Below are 20,089 nucleotides of genomic sequence, written 5' to 3'. Positions count from 1 at the left end.
TAATTTATGTTCCTTTGTTCATTTTGGCTCATTTTTTAAATTCACTCTTGTTTGTAAAAATCAAAATAAAACAAAGACTTGTCTGTCAGATAATATGCATTAGACCTAAACATAAGATCCTGATCTGAAATTATTGAAAGAGGATGACACCTGGCTTTGTTATCCTTTGAGTTTCACAATAAAAGCCCAGTTGGTGAACTAAAGCAGCAGATTGCTTTTTTCTGAAACATGTTGACTATGTGTGAACACTATACTGCACTAACTTTAACGTGGCACATTTCAGAGTACATGTAGTAGCTGTTTCACACTAAAAATGAACACTTGTACTGATCAAACAGATGAAATAAGAAATAAAGGCCTACAAATGCCCCGATCACTAGTTGAGTTAATATAGATGATGTATAGAAAATTCAGCGATTCTGCAAAGTGAAACTGCAAAGAGAGTCCACGATGAAGCTTTTTTCTCTTTGCTGTGTACGTTAAATTCAATGGAAAACAGTAAGTAGTGATTCAGTATGACAACTCTGTATGTTTCACCAGATGTCCACCTAACGCTATCAAAGTGAAGCCTCATCACATTAATGATGCAACACTCTAAAATGGCTGTGTGAGCACAAATCAGGAATAAACTGGACTGAAACCCGAGTTCACGTGGGACTTCTTATTTACAGTGCTCATCAAGTTTGTCCAAAGCGCTCCTGCATGTTTATGCTGGACACATATTTCAAGTCACAGGCTGCGTCTCTTTCAGCTTTGTCAGCAGAGCTCTGATATAATGAGGCTGACCCCTGGTCAATGTCTACAGACATGTGTAGCTAGGTTAAGCTGGGCACACAGCTAACAGCTTGATTATGAATGCAACTCAACATTTCAAACAGAGCATCAGAATGGGGAGGAAAGTCGTTTAAAAGACTTTGAGCACGGCTGGTTACTGGTTGCAGATGAGCTACTCTGAGCATTTCAGGAAGCAGGTGCCGTGTTTGGGGATAGTTAACAACGCAGACAAGTTGCATTCATTTTAATGACATCACCACTAACTGCATTTTAAGACATGCAGTTAGTGGTGACAGGTTAATTGGAAACACTAAATTGCCCATAGGTGTGAATGCAGAAATGCGAGTGTGAATGGTTGTGTTAGTCCTGTAAGACTGGCTGACACATACCCAGGTACTTATATTCAGGTGAAGAGCAAAATGAACATTTAGGGTACAGCAGAGAGTAATTTGTGTGACAGCTGTAGTAAAACCCAATTTGTGTTTGTCTGTTTAGGTGACTTCCAAGCAAGATACGTGGAGGAGCACCGGCTTGGAGAAGGAGGCTGTGGAGCAGTGTTTGCTGGCTACCGCATAAAGGATCATTTACCAGTAAGTGTTCAGATGGTGGTAGTAAGACAGGCAGTAATGCAGATAAGGGATAATATCGTAAGCTGAGATGTATGCTGTTTTACACCTTTAATGATGTCATACTGAGGAAATGCTCATCAATGCCCTGTGTCTTTTAGGTGGCCATCAAACACATCCCAAAGGGGAAAGTGTACTGCAAAGTGAAGGTAAATGTGCAAGACTTGAATTGTTTTTACATTAGTGGATTGCATGCAGCGTTCACCTGTGGAACGTCTGTGCCTCATCATCCACTTTGTTGAAATATTTCAGGATGATAACGGGAAGAATGTGTCAGTGGAAGTTGCCATCATGCTGAAGCTTGCAGCTGAAGCAGATGGATCAGTGGAAACATCAGCCCCAGTGTCTCTGTTGGAGTGGTTTGACTTTGGCAGAGAGCTGATCCTGGTGATGGAGAGACCTGTCCCCGCTGTGGACCTGGATAAATACATAGAAGAAAATGGAGGATTTTTGCCAGAGGACAAGGCCAAGGCAAGTTGACTTGCCTTAGAAGAGTCTTAGACTGTACATCATTCAATCAAAGCACAGAGTATTAGAGAAACATTAACCCATTGATTGATTATTGTCTTTTTCATCGTTTCCAGGTAGGGCTGGGCTATATCATACCATTCACGGTAATACCGGTGTAATTTTGGGCAACGATAGGAAAATGAAATATCGCGCTAGAATAGGTAAAACGCGCATGCGCAGTGCCTATGTTTACATACGCAGATGGCGGTGACGCAGAAAGAGAAGAGCAAAAGTGGATCGTTGAATGAAACGGATGAACCAGAACTGGTTTGTAAAAATGCTGCAACTTTAGTGGTGTGGAACTGGTTTAGCTTTCGTCCGTCAGATACACAACAAAGCACGATTTTTGGTAGCGCATGCTAGCGGGCCGCCGTTATTACCGTGTTGTTTGGAAAATACGGCACACTTAAAATCAATCCTTTGATTTTTCTGAAACTCGACAGTGCCCCTTATAATCCCGTGTGCCTTATGTATGAATTCTGGTTGTGTTTACTGACCTCAAAACGATTTTATGTACACGGCGACTTTGCTAAGCTACAAAGCCGCACCGCTCGATGGATTGTCGGAGCATTACGGCTATCGTAGGCAGGCGCCTCGCGGAGTGATACGTACTGCACCTCAACGTGATATTACCGTATTGTGTGTGTATAACCTCTTTTTAAGCTTTGTGGATATTTTACATGGTTATGCTGAGGATATGTCGGCCAATTTCCACTGGAAATGCCTTTTGGTTAAACTGTCAGCGAGGAATTTGCATTTGCACTGTTACATTTTTATATAACTTTAATGCACATAAAAAAAACAGCTGCTTGTTTAAGTGAAAATACATTTATGGGGTTTTTTGCACTAATAAAGTTGTGGCGTTGTAAAGTATTTTGTCTAGTGTCAGTTATATCGTCAGTTATATCGTTATCACAACTTTTCAAATGTATATCGTGATAAATATTTTTGGTCATATCGCCCTGCTCTATTTCCAGGTCATTCTGAAGCAGCTGGTTGATGCTGCGAAGCACCTGGAGGATAAACACATCTTTCACCGGGACATCAAGAGTGAGAACATTCTAATTGAGACCGGCTCAGATGTACCGCGTGTTCGTATCATCGACTTTGGACTGAGCTGCTTTGTTAAGGAGCAGTCGCAGTACCGTGTCTTCTATTAACAGATGCATAAATGTATGCAGAGTTACACACTTACTCTCTGTCCCACCACTGCATTTACGGCTGCATTTCCAGGGATGTTGAGTTCAGCAATGACCTTTGGCCTCTGCTCTTTGAGATAGAGCATGAAGGCATTTGGAGGCTTCTTGACGTATGGCCCATCTTCATCCTGCTGGGCTGGGCACTTTCTTTTTCTTCAGGAATAAAACACAGAGTAAGAGCACATGTTAGCACTGTGTACAACTGTGAGGGAAGCAGTTCAAAAACACGAGACAAGCTGTAAAACTGAATGAAATCAGGCACCATTAATGGATCATTACAATAATTCCTGCAGACATCTGCAAACAAATGACAGATACTTGCAGATCAGTGAACCAAAGCAGCAGAGCAAACTTAGTTTGGAGTGGAGGTGTTAGGTGGAGGAGCAGGAGTGACATAATCATACATCTGTACACCGTTCCTACACAGATGAAGGGAGACAGATATGAGATAACAGGAAGAAGTTATGAATATAGAGATGTTCAGCAGCTGTGTTCACTCCAGTGTTTGTGTGTTTTACGTACAGTACTCCAACAGGACGCAGGTTCTGGAGCACACAAAACACACAACAGGTGACGAGACAAGCTGCAATACTATCATCTATCCACTAGGTGGAAGAATTGATCAGTAGAAAGAGGAGATGTGCTCAAAACGACATTCATACATAGATTTATTCTTCTTAGTTAGTCTTAAGAATTAGGATTCACTGACAGTGAAGAAGTTTCAGACGTGCACTCGCGTTTCCCCTTTTGCCTTTTCCTGCTCCAGCCAAGTCCTCCGCCTGCTCGACATCTCTCCTATTACCTTTTATTACGCTTGCACTCATGCCTTTGCCTTTCACCACTTCAAAACTGCGCCTTCTTCAATATTACCTTCATATGCTCTCTTTGCTTTTCGCCTTCCTCACTACACTAAGTACCATTTTTTAACGCTGTGTACTCACTCTTGCTAAGTACATGTGAACAGATCTTGAAGAAAAAAAACAAAACAAAACATACTTTTCTTTTCTCTTCTGATACTATTGAATGATCCTAACAGAAAAAAACAGAGTTAACACTGACTTAATAAAAAAGTGTTATATTTTATCTCAGATAAACTAGTCAGTGTTTATTAGTGTTTGCTCAACTAGAAGTCTTCATAGTAGCATCCACACATCAAGTCTTTAAACAAATAATGAAAGGATAATGAAAGAAAGTTTAATGTGAAATTACTGAATTATATGAAATGCCAGAGTGTTTTTCTTTAAACTACTTGCCTTTTAGTGATGTCACTAAAAGGCAAGGTTCTAATGTTGTGTTGCCATAGACTCCGGAGTTTACTTTTAAAGCTCACTTACAGAACTGACTTATACAGCTTAGTTAGAAAAGTCAAGCATCCAGACATTTGAAGGACTATTCACTCATTAAGGTGACATTTTCTATTTTAAAAATTAAGATGAAAAAGGAAACAAGAAAAGTTACGACTGAGGCAGATAAGAAAGATCCAGGAGATCAAAGTAAGTAAAAAATAAAATCCCCTAAATAACAGAATGTACATTTCTAACAATGTTGAGGCTCTGTGTATAAAATGATTCATTTTTAGAGGATTTAAATCCTGGTTTTGATTGAAACTAACCTGAGTGCAACATGTCTAATCAAAGAAAGGTTACTGGGGCACTTTGTCTTTTGGTAAAATAATGTGACAAGTTTATTCTTGGACTGAGCAGTGAAAACAGAGCAACAAGTGTCATCAGTATCTAGACTTAGTAGACCTAGTATGGTCCACTCGTGTTGGTGTGTTTTTTATCAAAAGGATAAACTTGTTATTATATTGTAAGCAATACTAATTTAAAATTCAATGACATCAAAATCCTTCTAGTCCTGATGTCGAGCGCTCTTTTTCACTAATGTGTTGTTGTTGTTTATAGATTGTAAGAGCAGGATGGCTAAAAGAAAGGCCAGTCCTGAAAAAACGACCCCCATAAAAAGAAGGAGGGTCACTGAGCAGGCTGGTCCTTCCACCAGCTCAGATGCTCATGTGGTCGGGGGAGTCAAGCGAAAGGTCCAACAAGATGAAGCGGGGACAACCAATACAGCAAAAAAGCGTAAACTTCTTGAGCACGTGAGCGGTGACAAGGGGCAGGCATCTTCCTGGTTGGACACTGGTAAAGGTAGGCTAATTAGTTGAGTGAGGGGTAGATTAAGTGTACATCTGGTTGCTAGTTTGAAGATATTAGTGTTTGGGAGATATTTGTGTCTATTATCTAATAAGCTGATGTGCTTTTGGTGTTTTCCACATCTGCAGACTGCAGCATAGAGATTTCAGAGAGCTGCAGTAAAAACAAAAAGGCTGGCAAAAGGAAAGCTGCGGGAGACACCAGGGACCCACCTAAGAAAAAGAACGTGGACCAGGACAAAACCAAAACCGTTGCCAAAAAGTCAGTGGCTGAACAGAAACGTAAGTAGCAAGCAGCTTAGCTTTTATATTCAGGTGAAGAGCAAAATGAACATTTAGGGTACAGCAGAGAGTAATTTGTGTGACAGCTGTAGTAAAACCCAATTTGTGTTTGTCTGTTTAGGTGACTTCCAAGCAAGATACGTGGAGGAGCACCGGCTTGGAGAAGGAGGCTGTGGAGCAGTGTTTGCTGGCTACCGCATAAAGGATCATTTACCAGTAAGTGTTCAGATGGTGGTAGTAAGACAGGCAGTAATGCAGATAAGGGATAATATCGTAAGCTGAGATGTATGCTGTTTTACACCTTTAATGATGTCATACTGAGGAAATGCTCATCAATGCCCTGTGTCTTTTAGGTGGCCATCAAACACATCCCAAAGGGGAAAGTGTACTGCAAAGTGAAGGTAAATGTGCAAGACTTGAATTGTTTTTACATTAGTGGATTGCATGCAGCGTTCACCTGTGGAACGTCTGTGCCTCATCATCCACTTTGTTGAAATATTTCAGGATGATAACGGGAAGAATGTGTCAGTGGAAGTTGCCATCATGCTGAAGCTTGCAGCTGAAGCAGATGGATCAGTGGAAACATCAGCCCCAGTGTCTCTGTTGGAGTGGTTTGACTTTGGCAGAGAGCTGATCCTGGTGATGGAGAGACCTGTCCCCGCTGTGGACCTGGATAAATACATAGAAGAAAATGGAGGATTTTTGCCAGAGGACAAGGCCAAGGCAAGTTGACTTGCCTTAGAAGAGTCTTAGACTGTACATCATTCAATCAAAGCACAGAGTATTAGAGAAACATTAACCCATTGATTGATTATTGTCTTTTTCATCGTTTCCAGGTAGGGCTGGGCTATATCATACCATTCACGGTAATACCGGTGTAATTTTGGGCAACGATAGGAAAATGAAATATCGCGCTAGAATAGGTAAAACGCGCATGCGCAGTGCCTATGTTTACATACGCAGATGGCGGTGACGCAGAAAGAGAAGAGCAAAAGTGGATCGTTGAATGAAACGGATGAACCAGAACTGGTTTGTAAAAATGCTGCAACTTTAGTGGTGTGGAACTGGTTTAGCTTTCGTCCGTCAGATACACAACAAAGCACGATTTTTGGTAGCGCATGCTAGCGGGCCGCCGTTATTACCGTGTTGTTTGGAAAATACGGCACACTTAAAATCAATCCTTTGATTTTTCTGAAACTCGACAGTGCCCCTTATAATCCCGTGTGCCTTATGTATGAATTCTGGTTGTGTTTACTGACCTCAAAACGATTTTATGTACACGGCGACTTTGCTAAGCTACAAAGCCGCACCGCTCGATGGATTGTCGGAGCATTACGGCTATCGTAGGCAGGCGCCTCGCGGAGTGATACGTACTGCACCTCAACGTGATATTACCGTATTGTGTGTGTATAACCTCTTTTTAAGCTTTGTGGATATTTTACATGGTTATGCTGAGGATATGTCGGCCAATTTCCACTGGAAATGCCTTTTGGTTAAACTGTCAGCGAGGAATTTGCATTTGCACTGTTACATTTTTATATAACTTTAATGCACATAAAAAAACAGCTGCTTGTTTAAGTGAAAATACATTTATGGGGTTTTTTGCACTAATAAAGTTGTGGCGTTGTAAAGTATTTTGTCTAGTGTCAGTTATATCGTCAGTTATATCGTTATCACAACTTTTCAAATGTATATCGTGATAAATATTTTTGGTCATATCGCCCTGCTCTATTTCCAGGTCATTCTGAAGCAGCTGGTTGATGCTGCGAAGCACCTGGAGGATAAACACATCTTTCACCGGGACATCAAGAGTGAGAACATTCTAATTGAGACCGGCTCAGATGTACCGCGTGTTCGTATCATCGACTTTGGACTGAGCTGCTTTGTTAAGGAGCAGTCGCAGTACCGCGTCTTCTATGGTAACATATTCTGCTCTTGCTCTTCACAGATGTCACAATTTTCGCCTTTTGTTTTAGAAGAAATTGCAATTGTGTCTGTTTATTAGGTACAGAAATTTACTCCCCTCCCGAGTGGTACGGGCGCAGTTGCTACAGGTGTGGACCCACCACGGTATGGCAAATGGGAGTGGTTCTGTACGAAGCGCTTCATGCCGGGGACTTTAACACCACGAGCTTCCTCAAAAAGCGCCTGAAATTCAAAAGACATCTGTCCAAAAGTAAGAAAACGTCACACTTCAAGACTGACTGATGGCTTGGACCACTGGAACTATCATCTTCATGTTTTTTCTCTTTCCTTTCTTTCCAGACTGCCGGGATTTCTTGGACGCGTGTTTAACCAAAGTCCCGGAGACGCGGCCGACGCTGGAGGAGCTACAGCATCACACTTGGCTGAGATAAGCCTATCACACACACACACACAAACACACACAATTCAGACGTTATCATTTATGTGTGATGTATGAATTACCTTTCTTTTTTTCAGGAAATAATTTTTTTTAATTGGCCCACTTTAAATTTCAGTGTTTTGGAATTCCTGTAAACCCCCCCCAGCCATCCCAGGAAAGGGGATCTCTCTTTGAATGGGCTTTCCCGAGGTTTCTTCCCGTCAGTCTGGCCCCCCCAGGGGAGTTTTTCCTCGTCTTCATAGAGAGCTTGGGCTGGCTCAGGAGCTCCATCAAAACTGTCTTTATTTAATTACTCTAATGTAATCATATACTTTAAAGTAATCAAATAAAAGACAGTAAAAATCTGAAGACTTGAAGTAAACTTCCATTAAAATAAAACTTGTTTAATTCATCTTTGCTGAGGATACTGTGTTATTACTATTTCAAGGATTATGTCAGAACACCGGATACTGGTACCCATCCCTACCCATCACTAGGGAACAGAACAAACCAGACATCAATTACAACAAAAATGACACTGACCCAGCCAGCATGACTCGTCTGCCTTAAGAAATGTTTAGCAATATTACAAATTGGGTGATATGCCTTAAAGTAGCTTCTCATGTGTTCAGCATTGTCAAAGGCTACATTTTAATTAAAACCACAATCTAGTAATGTTCTGTCTTTAACCTTCCTAATTTGTTTTTTGTCCTAACCTAATACTAAATTGCCAGTGAAAACAAAAGTTACATAAATAAAGAAGAGTAAAGAAAATTACGGTCTTTTTTATTGTAACAGTTTACCAGTGTACAGTTTGGTTTGTGACATATCTATCTAATAGACTCCAATTTGTGCATGTAAATGGAGAGTCCTCTTCACACACTGAGGTTAATTATGGAGTTCCACAGGGTTCAGTGCTAGGACCAATTCTGTTTACATTATACATGTTTCCCCTAGGCAGCATCATTAGAAGACATAGCATAAATTTTCACTGCTATGCAGATGACACCCAGCTCTATCTGTCCATGAAGCCAGATAACACACACCAATGAGTTACACTGCAGGAATGTCTTAAAGACTTAAAGACCTGGATGGCCGCTAACTTTCTGCTTCTTAATTCAGATCAAACTGAGGTTATTGTACTCGTCCCTGAAAAGTTTAGAAATATGGTATCTAACCAGATTCTTACTCTGGATGGCATTACCTTGGCCTCCAGTAACGCTGTGAGGAACCTTGGAGTCATTTTTGACCAGGACATGTCCTTCAACGCACATATTAAACAAATATGTAAGACTGCGTTCTTCCATTTGCGCAACATCTCTAAAATTAGAAATATCCTGTCTCAGAGTGACGCTGAAAAACTAGTTCATGCATTTATTGTGTGAATGTGTGTGTGAATGGGTGGATGACTGGATATGTAAAGCGCTTTGGGGTCCTTAGGGACTAGTAAAGCGCTATATAAATACAGGGCATTTACCATTTATTACTTCCAGGCTGGACGACTGTAATTCATTATTATCAGGATGTCCAAAAAACTCACTGAAAAGCCTTCAGCTGATCCAAAATGCTGCAGCAAGAGTCCTGACAGGGACTAGAAAGAGAGAGCAGATTTCTCCTGTTAAATCCAGAATTGAATTCAAAATCCTGCTCCTCACATACAAGGTCTTAAATAATCAGGCCCCATCTTATCTTAATGACCTTGTAGTACCATATCACCCTATTAGAGCACTTCGCTCTCGCTCTGCAGGCCTACTTGTTGTTCCTAGAGTATTTAAAAGTAGAATGGGAGGCAGAGCCTTCAGTTTTCAGGCCCCTCTTCTGTGGAACCAGCTTCCAGTTTGGATTCAGGAGACAGACACTATCTCTACTTTTAAGATTAGGCTTCAAACTTTCCTTTTTGCTAAAGCATATAGTTAGGGCTGGACCAGGTGACCCTGAATCCTCCCTTAGTTATGCTGCAATAGACGTAGGCTGCCGGGGATTCCCATGATGCATTGAGTTTTTCCTTTCCAGTCACCTTTCTCACTCACTATGTATTAATAGACCTCTCTGCATTGAATCATATCTGTTATTAACCTCTGTCTCTCTTCCACAGCATGTCTTTATCCCATCTTCCTTCTCTCACCCCAACCGGTCGCAGAAGATGGTCCCGCCCCTCCCTGAGCCTGGTTCTGCTGGAGGTTTCTTCCTGTTAAAAGGGAGTTTTTCCTTCCCACTGTCGCCAAAGTGCTTGCTCATAGGGGGTCATATGATTGTTGGGTTTTTCTCTGTATCTATGAAGCGCCTTGAGGCGACTTTTGTTGTGATTTGGCGCTATATAAATAAAATTGAATTGAATTATCTGAGGAAGAAGCAGAGTTGGTTTGTTTCCAGCTGAAATCATCCAGGCTCAGGAATTTGAATCGATCCACATCATTTCCGCTTGAACTAGAGAACATGAGTGTCGACTTACATTTGGTCTGTGAGACACATGTCATAGTGACAGTATTTGGGTTAATATGGCATTACTCACCCTGGTCGCATTTCTTCAATATCAGGCACCAAGTTCAGGAACTCGTTCTTTGCAGCCCGCGCAAGGTAGGAGGTCTCCAGAGTGGGAACCATCGGGAAGTTTTCACAGTCTGAGCAGGAGGGACTGGAGGCACGTGAGCTGTTCTCAGGGGTCCTTTAACACAAATCACACCAAGTTAGAATCAAATGGATAACCTGTCAATAACCGTTTGCAGATCGAGGTCAATGTTCCTAAAAATATGTTTACTTCTGGCCCATGGAGCCACAGCGCGAGTCCGAGAGAGAGGGGCAGGTAGAGGAAGGGGTGAGGGTGGCACTGCTGAAGCTCGTCACGGATGGATCACGTCCGATCGGTGAGATGAGAGAAAGCTGAAGTGAAACAACAGCAGGATGAGGTAGACGTCAATATAGGAACTCCCTGATGTGACACAGAAAGGCTATTTTTTTATTTCTTTGTATTATTTCTCACCTTGCAGTCACTGATGCTGTTCACCAGCTGCTTGTATTCAGTATTGAAGGTGTGTGTCAGAAGGCGCAGGCACTACAACACAACAGGAACAAGACCGAGCAGAGAAGGAAGAAGGCAGCAACAAGAACGCCCACTAAGCCCACGTTTTTCTCACCTTGGTGGCCAGCTCCTTCTCACGCTTTCAAAGGTGGTGCTGGAGATCTGCGAGGAGGCGGAGGTGGACGTGGACAGAGTGCTGGAGCTCACGCTGGGGGACAGAGACTCACTCAGGGACTTGGTGGTGGGAGCTGTTCCCACGGGAGCCGCCACTCCCAGAAGGTGACGGGTCTTTTCCACCTGGAAGAAAGATGGGGGCTAATGTGAGGTAGGGAGAAGAGGGGACGTTAGTCATGTAAAGGCCATAGGTGAGGGTAGGGACGTAGATCGACCGGTAAATTGAGAGCTTCGCTTTTACACTCAGCTCCCTCTTCACCACGACGGACCGGTGCAGCGTCCGCATTACTGCAGCTGCAGCCCCAATCCGTCTGTCGATCTCCGGCTCCCTTCTCCCATCACTCGCGAACAAGACCCCGAGATACTTGAACTCCTCCACTTGGGGCAGGAACTCATCCCCGACTCATCCTATATTTCCGTTTTTATATTTCTAATGTTTGCCTTGTTTTCTTCACTGTCTGGTCTGCCTCTGTCTTGCCTGTATGGATGCATTTACACCGAAATGTCCCCAACAAAGGATGTTTTAATTCACCACTATTCCAGTGAAACACGAGTCTCCCATCTTCCTGCTACCAGTCTGGAGTTTTTGTTCACCAAAGCACACACCAACTTCATACTGACGGACAGATCACTGCCCTTTTGCCGCCTTGTCTGACCGTGTTTTGTGGCTGTGGTTCACTTCACCTCACTCTTCCCCATTCTTGTTATTAAATCAGGCTGTTCTGCAACCATGGCAGCCATTCACTCTATGGCTTTATTCATGGTGTATTTTACCCCTTCACTAAAGGCCGTTCTCGTTTCCAACATTATATTTGCAGTGTTCGTCTATCTATCTATCCGGTTGTTCAGTGATGACGCGACGAATCCTACTTCCGGGTCTAAAGTAGTCTGCGTTTAATATGGCTTTTGTGTTGTTAACATGTTTAATGTTATGTATTTTCTTCTATTTGATCTCAAAAAGCTCCTAAAACAGTCAGTGATCCCTGTTGACCTCCCTCGGCTTTTATTACCGCTAATCATTTATTTAAGCTCAGTTTTTAAAACCTTACGATGTAACTACAGCCCAGCCCATGCAGCAGTATATGAATGACTAACCTCGTATTGTGGATGGATTATCTCAGTTGTTCTCCTGGCTGAAGTTTGGTCCTTTTACAGCATCCTGCCATGCGATTACATTTGTTTCTGACCACCGAGAACACTCACGTTAACTTTTATCGAGTGGAAAAAAAAGTTAGCTTGTTTATATTATGCTAACATAGCTATGTCGCTAGCGGTCACGTAGCACATCATTATATACCAGCTAGCCCAACTTCAGTAACCCTACAAACGTCACTGCTGTTTAGTTTTCTGTCTTCATTTATGCTGGAAGTGATAACAGAGCTGTATGTTTTAATTTGTTTCCAAAACCCTGCAGTCAGGACATGCTATATTGTATTTAGATAGAAGCTAGCGAGCTAACTCCCTGCTAACTTCTAACTCCATTAAATGTCATAAATTCCGTTTTCATGGATGCCTGGATGTTAAACTCAATTGTTACACCTGGTAGAGCAGAACGCTGATCATTTTATTAAAGATGAAAGACTTTAGACAGTTTTTCAACTCTCAGTAATGCCACAGTGATCGTTTGATATATGGACCTGCAGCGGAGTTTAGACCCAGACACGGCTAGTGACGTCAGACTGAACAACCGGATATCTGCGGAGTATTTTTTTTAACGAGTATCCTATTTTCTAAAGCACAGCATGTAAAGGGTAGCTCGGTTAGCAGGATGCTAGCATGTAGCGCTTAGTGAGACACGCCTCAGACGAGTTGAGCAAAGACCCCGTCTGTGTACTTTATACGTGAGCAACGGATTTAAATAAAATTAAGGTTTCAAAAGACAAACTTGAAGATAAAAAAAAAATATATATATATACACTCACCGGAGAGCCGCCAGGGTTTGCCGCTGCCATCTTGGCGCTCCTAAATTCAAAACTGCCTCTGCAGTCAGGCAGGGGAGGCGTGGAAATTGTCTTTGAGTTAGTCAAACGTTTTCCTTAGTTCGAGTAGATGATAAAAAAAATAATAATAATAAATGGGATTTTAAGTAGGACTAGGCGTTCTGTAATGATCTCTATTTAGGAGAAAAACTTAATCACTCACCTTTAAACAGCTCTCTTTTAGGAGACACACTGCTGGCTAACGGTGTCATGTGATCAAACAGCGTAATTTAATTGGCTGAGAGCCACTCGACTCGATCTGGTGCTGATTGCTCTGGCTTGGGTCATTAAAGTTCATCACTTTTGCAGTTGAATTTTTGCAGGTGAATTTTTTTCAGGTGAATTTTTGCAGGTGAATTTTTGCAGGTGAATATTTTTGCAGGGAAATTTGGAGGATAAAAATTCAGTGTCATAAATTCAATGTCTAAAAATACTTGAATTCTGATGATACTATATTTCTTCCATAGATATCCGTGCTCTCTGTTTATTAATAAAAGCCAAACTTCATTAATGGTAAGTGACAGAGATCTGATGAGTTCTTGCTGGTTTGTATCCACAGGAGGATACAAGCAGCTGCTTCTGTTTGCAGTCACCGTGCACCAGTGTTGTGTTTAATTGTGTCAGTGTTCATTTTTAAACACGTTTTTCAAATCAAATGTTTATGTATACATCAAGATTAATGTTCCAAACAAATGACACTGTACAGCAAATACATACATAGACATGTGCAGCAAAAGGAATCCGAGAAGATGTTTAACTTCTAAATGTTTAAATTGTTTGTTTTATATCCAAAGTCTGTCAGTTTGTCATTCCCTGTTATTGCTGCTGACTAATCACTCAAAGTGACACAACATGACCGTGGGTCTGATTTTTCTGGTAAACTTGTTTAGCAGCCCACTGGAGACGGATACCCTGTTCTTTGAACTTTAATACTGGACAGAAAATCGTCTCCTTCCAGAAACAAAGGGTGGCATTAGAACTTGTGTGAACAGCAAAACAATGTAGAAGATTTCCTTTTGTGTCTGTGTTGTGTCTAGGGCTGCCACGATTTGTCGACTAGTCACGATTACGTCGACTATCAAAATCGTCGACGACTGATTTAATAGTCGACGCGTCGTTTGAAGCTTTGTAAGATCCCAAAAGACACAGGAATAAGTAGCAGGATTTAAGAGTGTAATAACGGACTGAAACAGAAGATGGCAGCACTGCATGTACAAGGATGCCAGCTGCCGTTAAACCCGAAGAAGAAGAAGAAGAAGAAGCAGCTGTGTCCCAGAATTCATAGCGCGGCCCAGCTCAGTTTCCAACAATGGCGGCAGCTAGTTAGTTTTAATATTACTCTTATTATTCTTTCTGGGTCACAAAATAAACGTTTAACATATTTTCAGCCGAGAATGTAGCTGTGTAAACCTCAAATATCGGCTCAGTTTATCAGGACACCACATATTTTCAAAAGCGCTCCGACGTTTTCAGAGTCGTCTGTTACCCACTAGCTCGATAGCTAGCCGGGGGCTAGGTCACTAGCACGGTGAGAACACCGGACTCCAGGCAAATTGTTTTCAAACCCACCGCCGTCTTTCGCTACTCAGGTTAAATATATATGAGTCACTTAGATAAATTAAAAATGTTGTTGTTTGGCTTTTTTTTTTTTAGTATTTTATTTGTTCCTGAGTAAATCGGTTTGTCTGAGATTAAAGTTATAGTTTTTACACAGCTGAATAAAGGTCAAGCAGACAGCTGATTATCAGAAGTGTGAGATGCTGGAGAATATACTCCGTTGTCCTGTTATATTTTAGATAGCAAGGAGTTTATTAAACTTCACCGAAACAATCTGCAAATTTCATTAAAATTGAATAAACTATCATCTTGTCTTTATTTTTAGTTAGCACCTTAAAAGCTTAAAGCTATAAGCTAATGATAGTTATATAAGAGCATATGCTGCATGGTGCAATAAGCTGTAGTTTTACGTCCAGTGGATGATGATCTGATTAGTCGACTAATCGCATAAATAATCGGTGACTAGTCGACTATCAAAATAATCGTTTGTGGCAGCCCTAGTTGTGTCACATCATTTTGGCTCAAGAGTTTACTTTATTGCTATGTTTGTTTTTTGCTATTTTATTACTACATTTGTATTGTGCAGCACTTCGGTCTGCCAGGTGTGTTTTTAAAGTGCTATATAAATGATGATGACGATGATGCTTACGGAACAGCTGAAAGACTTTAAAACAAACCTGTTACTTTAATGATATTTCTGTGGTACTACAGAGTCCAAAAGAAGTATCGCAGTAATAATTCATCCAAATTGTAACTTTTAAATGTCATTATCAGCCCAAAGGTTCACAACCAGTTCATCCCTGATAGAATGTAAATATATACAAATCTATAAATTGTATTATGTATATAACTGTGAAACAAACATAATGGACCATTAATGTATCATAATAGTACATTTCTGAATTTGGGGTATAATTCCAGGTGGGATGAGTGTCTGTACAGCTCCTCCTGTTGATGTAAAAAAAGAAAAAAGTAAATGCCAGTTTTTTTTAGGTTTTCATGTTGATGTTGTAACACAGTAAAGAATTACTCTTACAGAAATAAATGTCATTTTTTCAACTTGCAGTTAAATTCATGTAACTTAATGCTGATGCTGTTGACGACTGGGGCTCACACGTCTTTTACTTTGTCTCCAGGACCGACTCACCATGGTTGACCCACAGGAAAATAGCCCGCAGGACATTCCTGACTATGACGGCATAGAGGATGAAGCTTTCCCCCCACTCCCACCACCACACTCCCCAGGCCGGGGAGGCCAGGAGGAAGGAGACCCTTTTGCAGATGGTAGATGCTGCTGTGCTCTTACAGGATTACTATGAGGTCTTTAAGATGTGATGATTCAGAACTTTGTATTTTAAATTCATGGTTTAATGAAGAATCATAGAAAAATAAGATTCAGGAAAAAAGGCTAATGTGGGAGAAATACAACCTCTCATAGTCCTTCCACAAAGCTTTTTGGAACAGCTTGATAATAATGAATTTGTTAGTTCAGCCTAGAATTAACAAATGCATGAACTGGTTTTTCAGCATCTCTCTGAGACTGGATGTTTCTAACAATAACAACACACATGTTTTTGTTTGCGTGAGCAAATGAAACCTATCAGATACTGTTCAAACCAGCACATTTCTTCTGTAACCTCCAGTCTATAATTTGTCTGGATTTAAAGATAAGCTTGAAGTTTGCCACGCTGCCAACAGAATGAGTTAGAAACACATCCTGTTGTCATGTGTTTTCAATGCAGGAGATGAAGGTGAGGTATCACAGCTGGCTGATGTCCCTACTGCTAAAAGGAGAGGCGTGAAGAGACCCCAACCCAAGCTGGACTCCCACAGGTAGCAAAGACATTTATATCACGACAGAGGGTTGAAATGCATTAAAATGCGCATTTAAATAGGAATTTGATGTCATCTTGTGTGAGCTGGGACACAAGGAGGCCAAAATCATTGATTGACGTGTGCAGACTGTCAGTGTTGCAGCCAGGTTGAACACGAGTCTGTGACTGCACTGGTTTTTATCACCGTTTCACTAATAATCGTGCACAGAGGCTCAGAGACACACTGACACACAGAGTTGTTGCAAATGTTTGAAAACGTAAGTTTGTGGAAAGAACTTTGCACAAAAAAAGTGATGTGATATTATCTGAGTGGCGACACCTGTCGTTTCGCAGAGTACTGCAGCGTCTTCTTACGCTTTAGCGGCGGGTACAAATGACTGCATCTGTGTGATGATGGTGCAGCTTCACTCTGCCAGTCATTTAAAGAAGAAAGACTCTAACACCATTGTTGTTTTCATCATTTGGATGGGCAAAATTCCCAGACTGAAAATTGTCAGAGCGTTGGAGACATCCCTGGATGTGTGTGAGAAAGATGTTTCCAGTCTCTGTACACCTATAGTGTGAACCTGGTTAGTATTGCCAACCATAAGTCAGGCTCGTTCCCAGTAGTCTCCCAGTGGGTGTTCCAGTGGCACTCCTCTGTTACTGTTCTGTTCACAATGTTCCTGGACAGAACTAAGTTATACTAAATCAAAGGATGTTAAATAAGCTTTTAAGTAAGAACGTCGATTATACTTAGGATAAAACTTGCAAGCTGTATTAAAGAAAAACATAGATTTTCATTTGATAAAATATTCAAATTAATTGCAACTTTGCTATAAATATATATATATATATAGCAATTTTTTATTTTTTATTTTTAGATGGAGAAATTTGACTATTTCTCATTATACTGCCTTATGTACAAACAGGTAGGAAAAGAAAGGTTGTGGGCACCCTGAAAACCAAACACCCTACCCCCCCCCCCAACAAGCTACTGCCTTCTGAACATGGTACATCTGAAGGCACTGACATTTCCATTCAGAGGGTCTGTCTGTGTTGGCCCTGTGACAGGCTGGCGACCTGGCTGCTGGGATGGGCTTCAGTGGAACATAAACAAGCGGACACGCGATGGTTTTACCGTCGTTGTTGCTAACGACAACGCATAAAAACAGGCGCTTGTCCGTCCGTAGTGTGGTTATATATAAGAGAAAGAGAGAACTTTACTACAGTGACATCAGAACCATGAAGAAATATTGCCGTAAACAGTTTATTTTGCGACACCACGAAACAAACGATAGCGTAAAATGAAATAGACGTTTTTGTATATATCGTTGTATCGAACAGCCCTACGGTGGATTCACACCTGCAGGTGCACATAGGAAATACTTGCCATATTCCACAGGACTTAATTATCAGCACTGCTTGAAATTGTGTTCAGGTGCTGGTGACGAAGAGGTACAACGTGAACTGGAAACATTTGGGGATCCTGATCTGTTCAGCAGAGAGAGTTTTATTAATGCTCCCCAAGGGCAGATTGCCGAAGCCCTCGCTCCCCCACCTACTCCCTCTCTGACCGAAGAGCAGCAGAAACGTATTGAGCTGAACAGACAGCGGGCCCTGGAAAAGAGGCGCGCACGCCAGCAGCAAATTGGTAAGAATGGCAAAAATGTATCATACAGCTGGGACACAATATAACAGAAATAATTAATGATTCTGCTACAAAACATCCAGCGAAGGTTCATAAGGATCATCTAGCTTCATTGGTGTATTAACTTTATATGAAAATACAAAAAGCAAAACATTGAATGTACAGTATATTGCCAAAAGTGTTTGCTCATCTGCCCCCACACTCATATGAACTCGAGTGACATCCCATTCACGACGTCCGCCTGTGCAGCTATATCAGCTTCAACTCTTCTGGGAGTGTTTATGGGAGTTTATGACCATTTGTAAGGTCAGACACTGATGTTGAAGGCCTGGCTCCAAGTCTCTGCTCTCATTCATCCCAGTGGTGTTCTGGTCAGGACTCCCATGCCAGAGTTCATGTCTTTGTGGACCTTGCTTTGTGCACTGGTGCCCAGTCATGCTGGAACAGGAAGAAGCCATCCCCAAACTGTTCCCTTAAAGTCGGGAGCCAAAATGTCTTTGCATGCTGAAGCATTAAGAGTTCCTTTCACTGGAACGAAGAGACTGAGCCCAACTTCTGAAAAACAACCCCGCACCGAAATCCCCCTGCCACCAAACCTGGAGCTCTGTTGTCCTGGCAACTGCTAAGTTGACTTGTCTATCGGCTTTCCAGATTGAGAACTGTGATCCGTCGCTCCATAGACTGCATCTCTCCTGTTCTAGAGTCCAGTGGCGGCGTGCTTTACACCGCTGTGTCCCATTGCTTTGCGTTGCACTCTGTGATGTAAGGCTTGGACTACAGCTGCTCGGCCATGGAAATGGATTCCACGAAGCTCTCTGTGCACTGTTCTTTAGCTAATCTGGAGACCACGTGAAGTTTGGAGCGATGGACTCCACAGAAAATTAGCAACCTCTGTGCGCCTCAGTATCCACTGACCCCCACTCTGGGATTTTACGTGATCCACCACTTGATGGCTGAGTTGCTGTCGTTCCCAAACACTTCCACTTAGTAGCAGCAGTCTGCATGCCTAGGTGCTTGATTCTATACAGCTGTGGAAGTTACTGGATCACCTGAATTCAATGATTTGGATGATGGGTGGTGAGTGAATACTCCTTACAATATAGTGAAGTGGATCTAGTGTATATATCCACCAGAAACCCTGAAGGTCGAGTGACGAGTTCCCGTATTGCACAGTTCGTCCAAACCACCAGAGATTCCTCACATTAGTGTGGAGTTTGGTAATAAGAGGCAAAGCATGTAGAAAACATTGATTTCTTTACTGCCTGTCTGATGTCAGCTTCAATTAGGCGTAGTATTTTTGTTTTTGCCTTACACTTGTGATCCAAACTGTTTTTACTTCCTCTTTAGTTAAAGCGGAGCCAGCTGTCTGCGATCTATTGTCTACAAATCTTTAACAGTGACATTAAATCGTTCTTCAGGGTCCTCATTTACCGCAGAAATGATGTAATGTGATTTAAATGAGACCCATAGAAAAGAAAATGACCTGTTGATCGGTCTCTATTATGAGCCTTCACCCATAAAAATGTGTTTACAGTTTATAACACTAGATGGTGATATGAGACCGTTTCCATTGTATTACCTGAGCATGATTTACTCATCGACTTTAAACTTTCACATTTTAGTCATTAGTCCTCCTTAAGAGGAGCCAATCCACCCCCCCCCCCTTTTTTTTTTCTGTCCAGTATAGAAACTAAACAGCTGACATCATTCGGGTAGTGTAGCTTCCAGAGATCTGAAGTTAACGTGAACTCTGGAGGGCAGTCAAAAGCTTAATTTTTTATAATGCAACATACTATTATTTACATACATATTATTTTAATAAGCAGTTTCAGGGTTCGTGCTGTTTTAATGAGTGTTCGATGGAAAACGACACTGAAGGAATTTGTACTCTTGAGTCACATGACAGTAAATAATTTCGAGTATGTGTACATAACACAGGCTAATGTTTAAAACTATGATTATTATTTTGCTAGCTATCAAACTTGCTGGAGAAATGATTGAAATGCAC

The 20,089-nt window shown here is 41.5% G+C and overlaps 2 protein-coding genes across 3 annotated transcripts in view; one reads left to right on the top strand and one right to left on the bottom strand.

Moving 5' to 3' along the window:
* Nucleotides 1-3,038, bottom strand: part of LOC146566759 (DIS3-like exonuclease 1) — a 29,341-nt gene extending 26,303 nt beyond the window's left edge. For both annotated transcript variants that reach the window (XM_085286356.1, XM_085286357.1), the window contains exon 1: nt 1,606-3,038. In XM_085286356.1, coding sequence (XP_085142482.1) covers nt 1,606-1,630 — 25 coding nt within the window. In that variant the 5' untranslated portion in view covers nt 1,631-3,038. The remainder of the gene's footprint in view (nt 1-1,605) is intronic.
* On the top strand, nt 2,741-8,304 carry LOC146566758 (serine/threonine-protein kinase pim-1-like). Its single transcript, XM_085285811.1, has 6 exons — nt 2,741-3,051; nt 3,144-3,282; nt 6,048-6,266; nt 7,282-7,354; nt 7,492-7,719; nt 7,809-8,304. Exons 1-6 carry the CDS (start codon nt 2,837-2,839, stop codon nt 7,898-7,900), a joined length of 966 nt encoding a protein of 321 aa, XP_085141937.1. The 5' UTR covers nt 2,741-2,836; the 3' UTR covers nt 7,901-8,304.
* The last annotated feature ends 11,785 nt before the right edge of the window (nt 8,305-20,089 follow it).

This window comes from Mchenga conophoros, linkage group LG9 (genome assembly GCF_057382185.1).
Source record: "Mchenga conophoros isolate Kocher_MC1m ecotype Shallow Benthic linkage group LG9, M_conophoros_male_GT1.1, whole genome shotgun sequence".
Taxonomy (NCBI): domain Eukaryota; kingdom Metazoa; phylum Chordata; class Actinopteri; order Cichliformes; family Cichlidae; genus Mchenga; species Mchenga conophoros.
The sequence above is the reverse complement of the archived record's forward strand: the minus strand, read 5'-3'. Positions and strand labels throughout refer to the sequence as shown.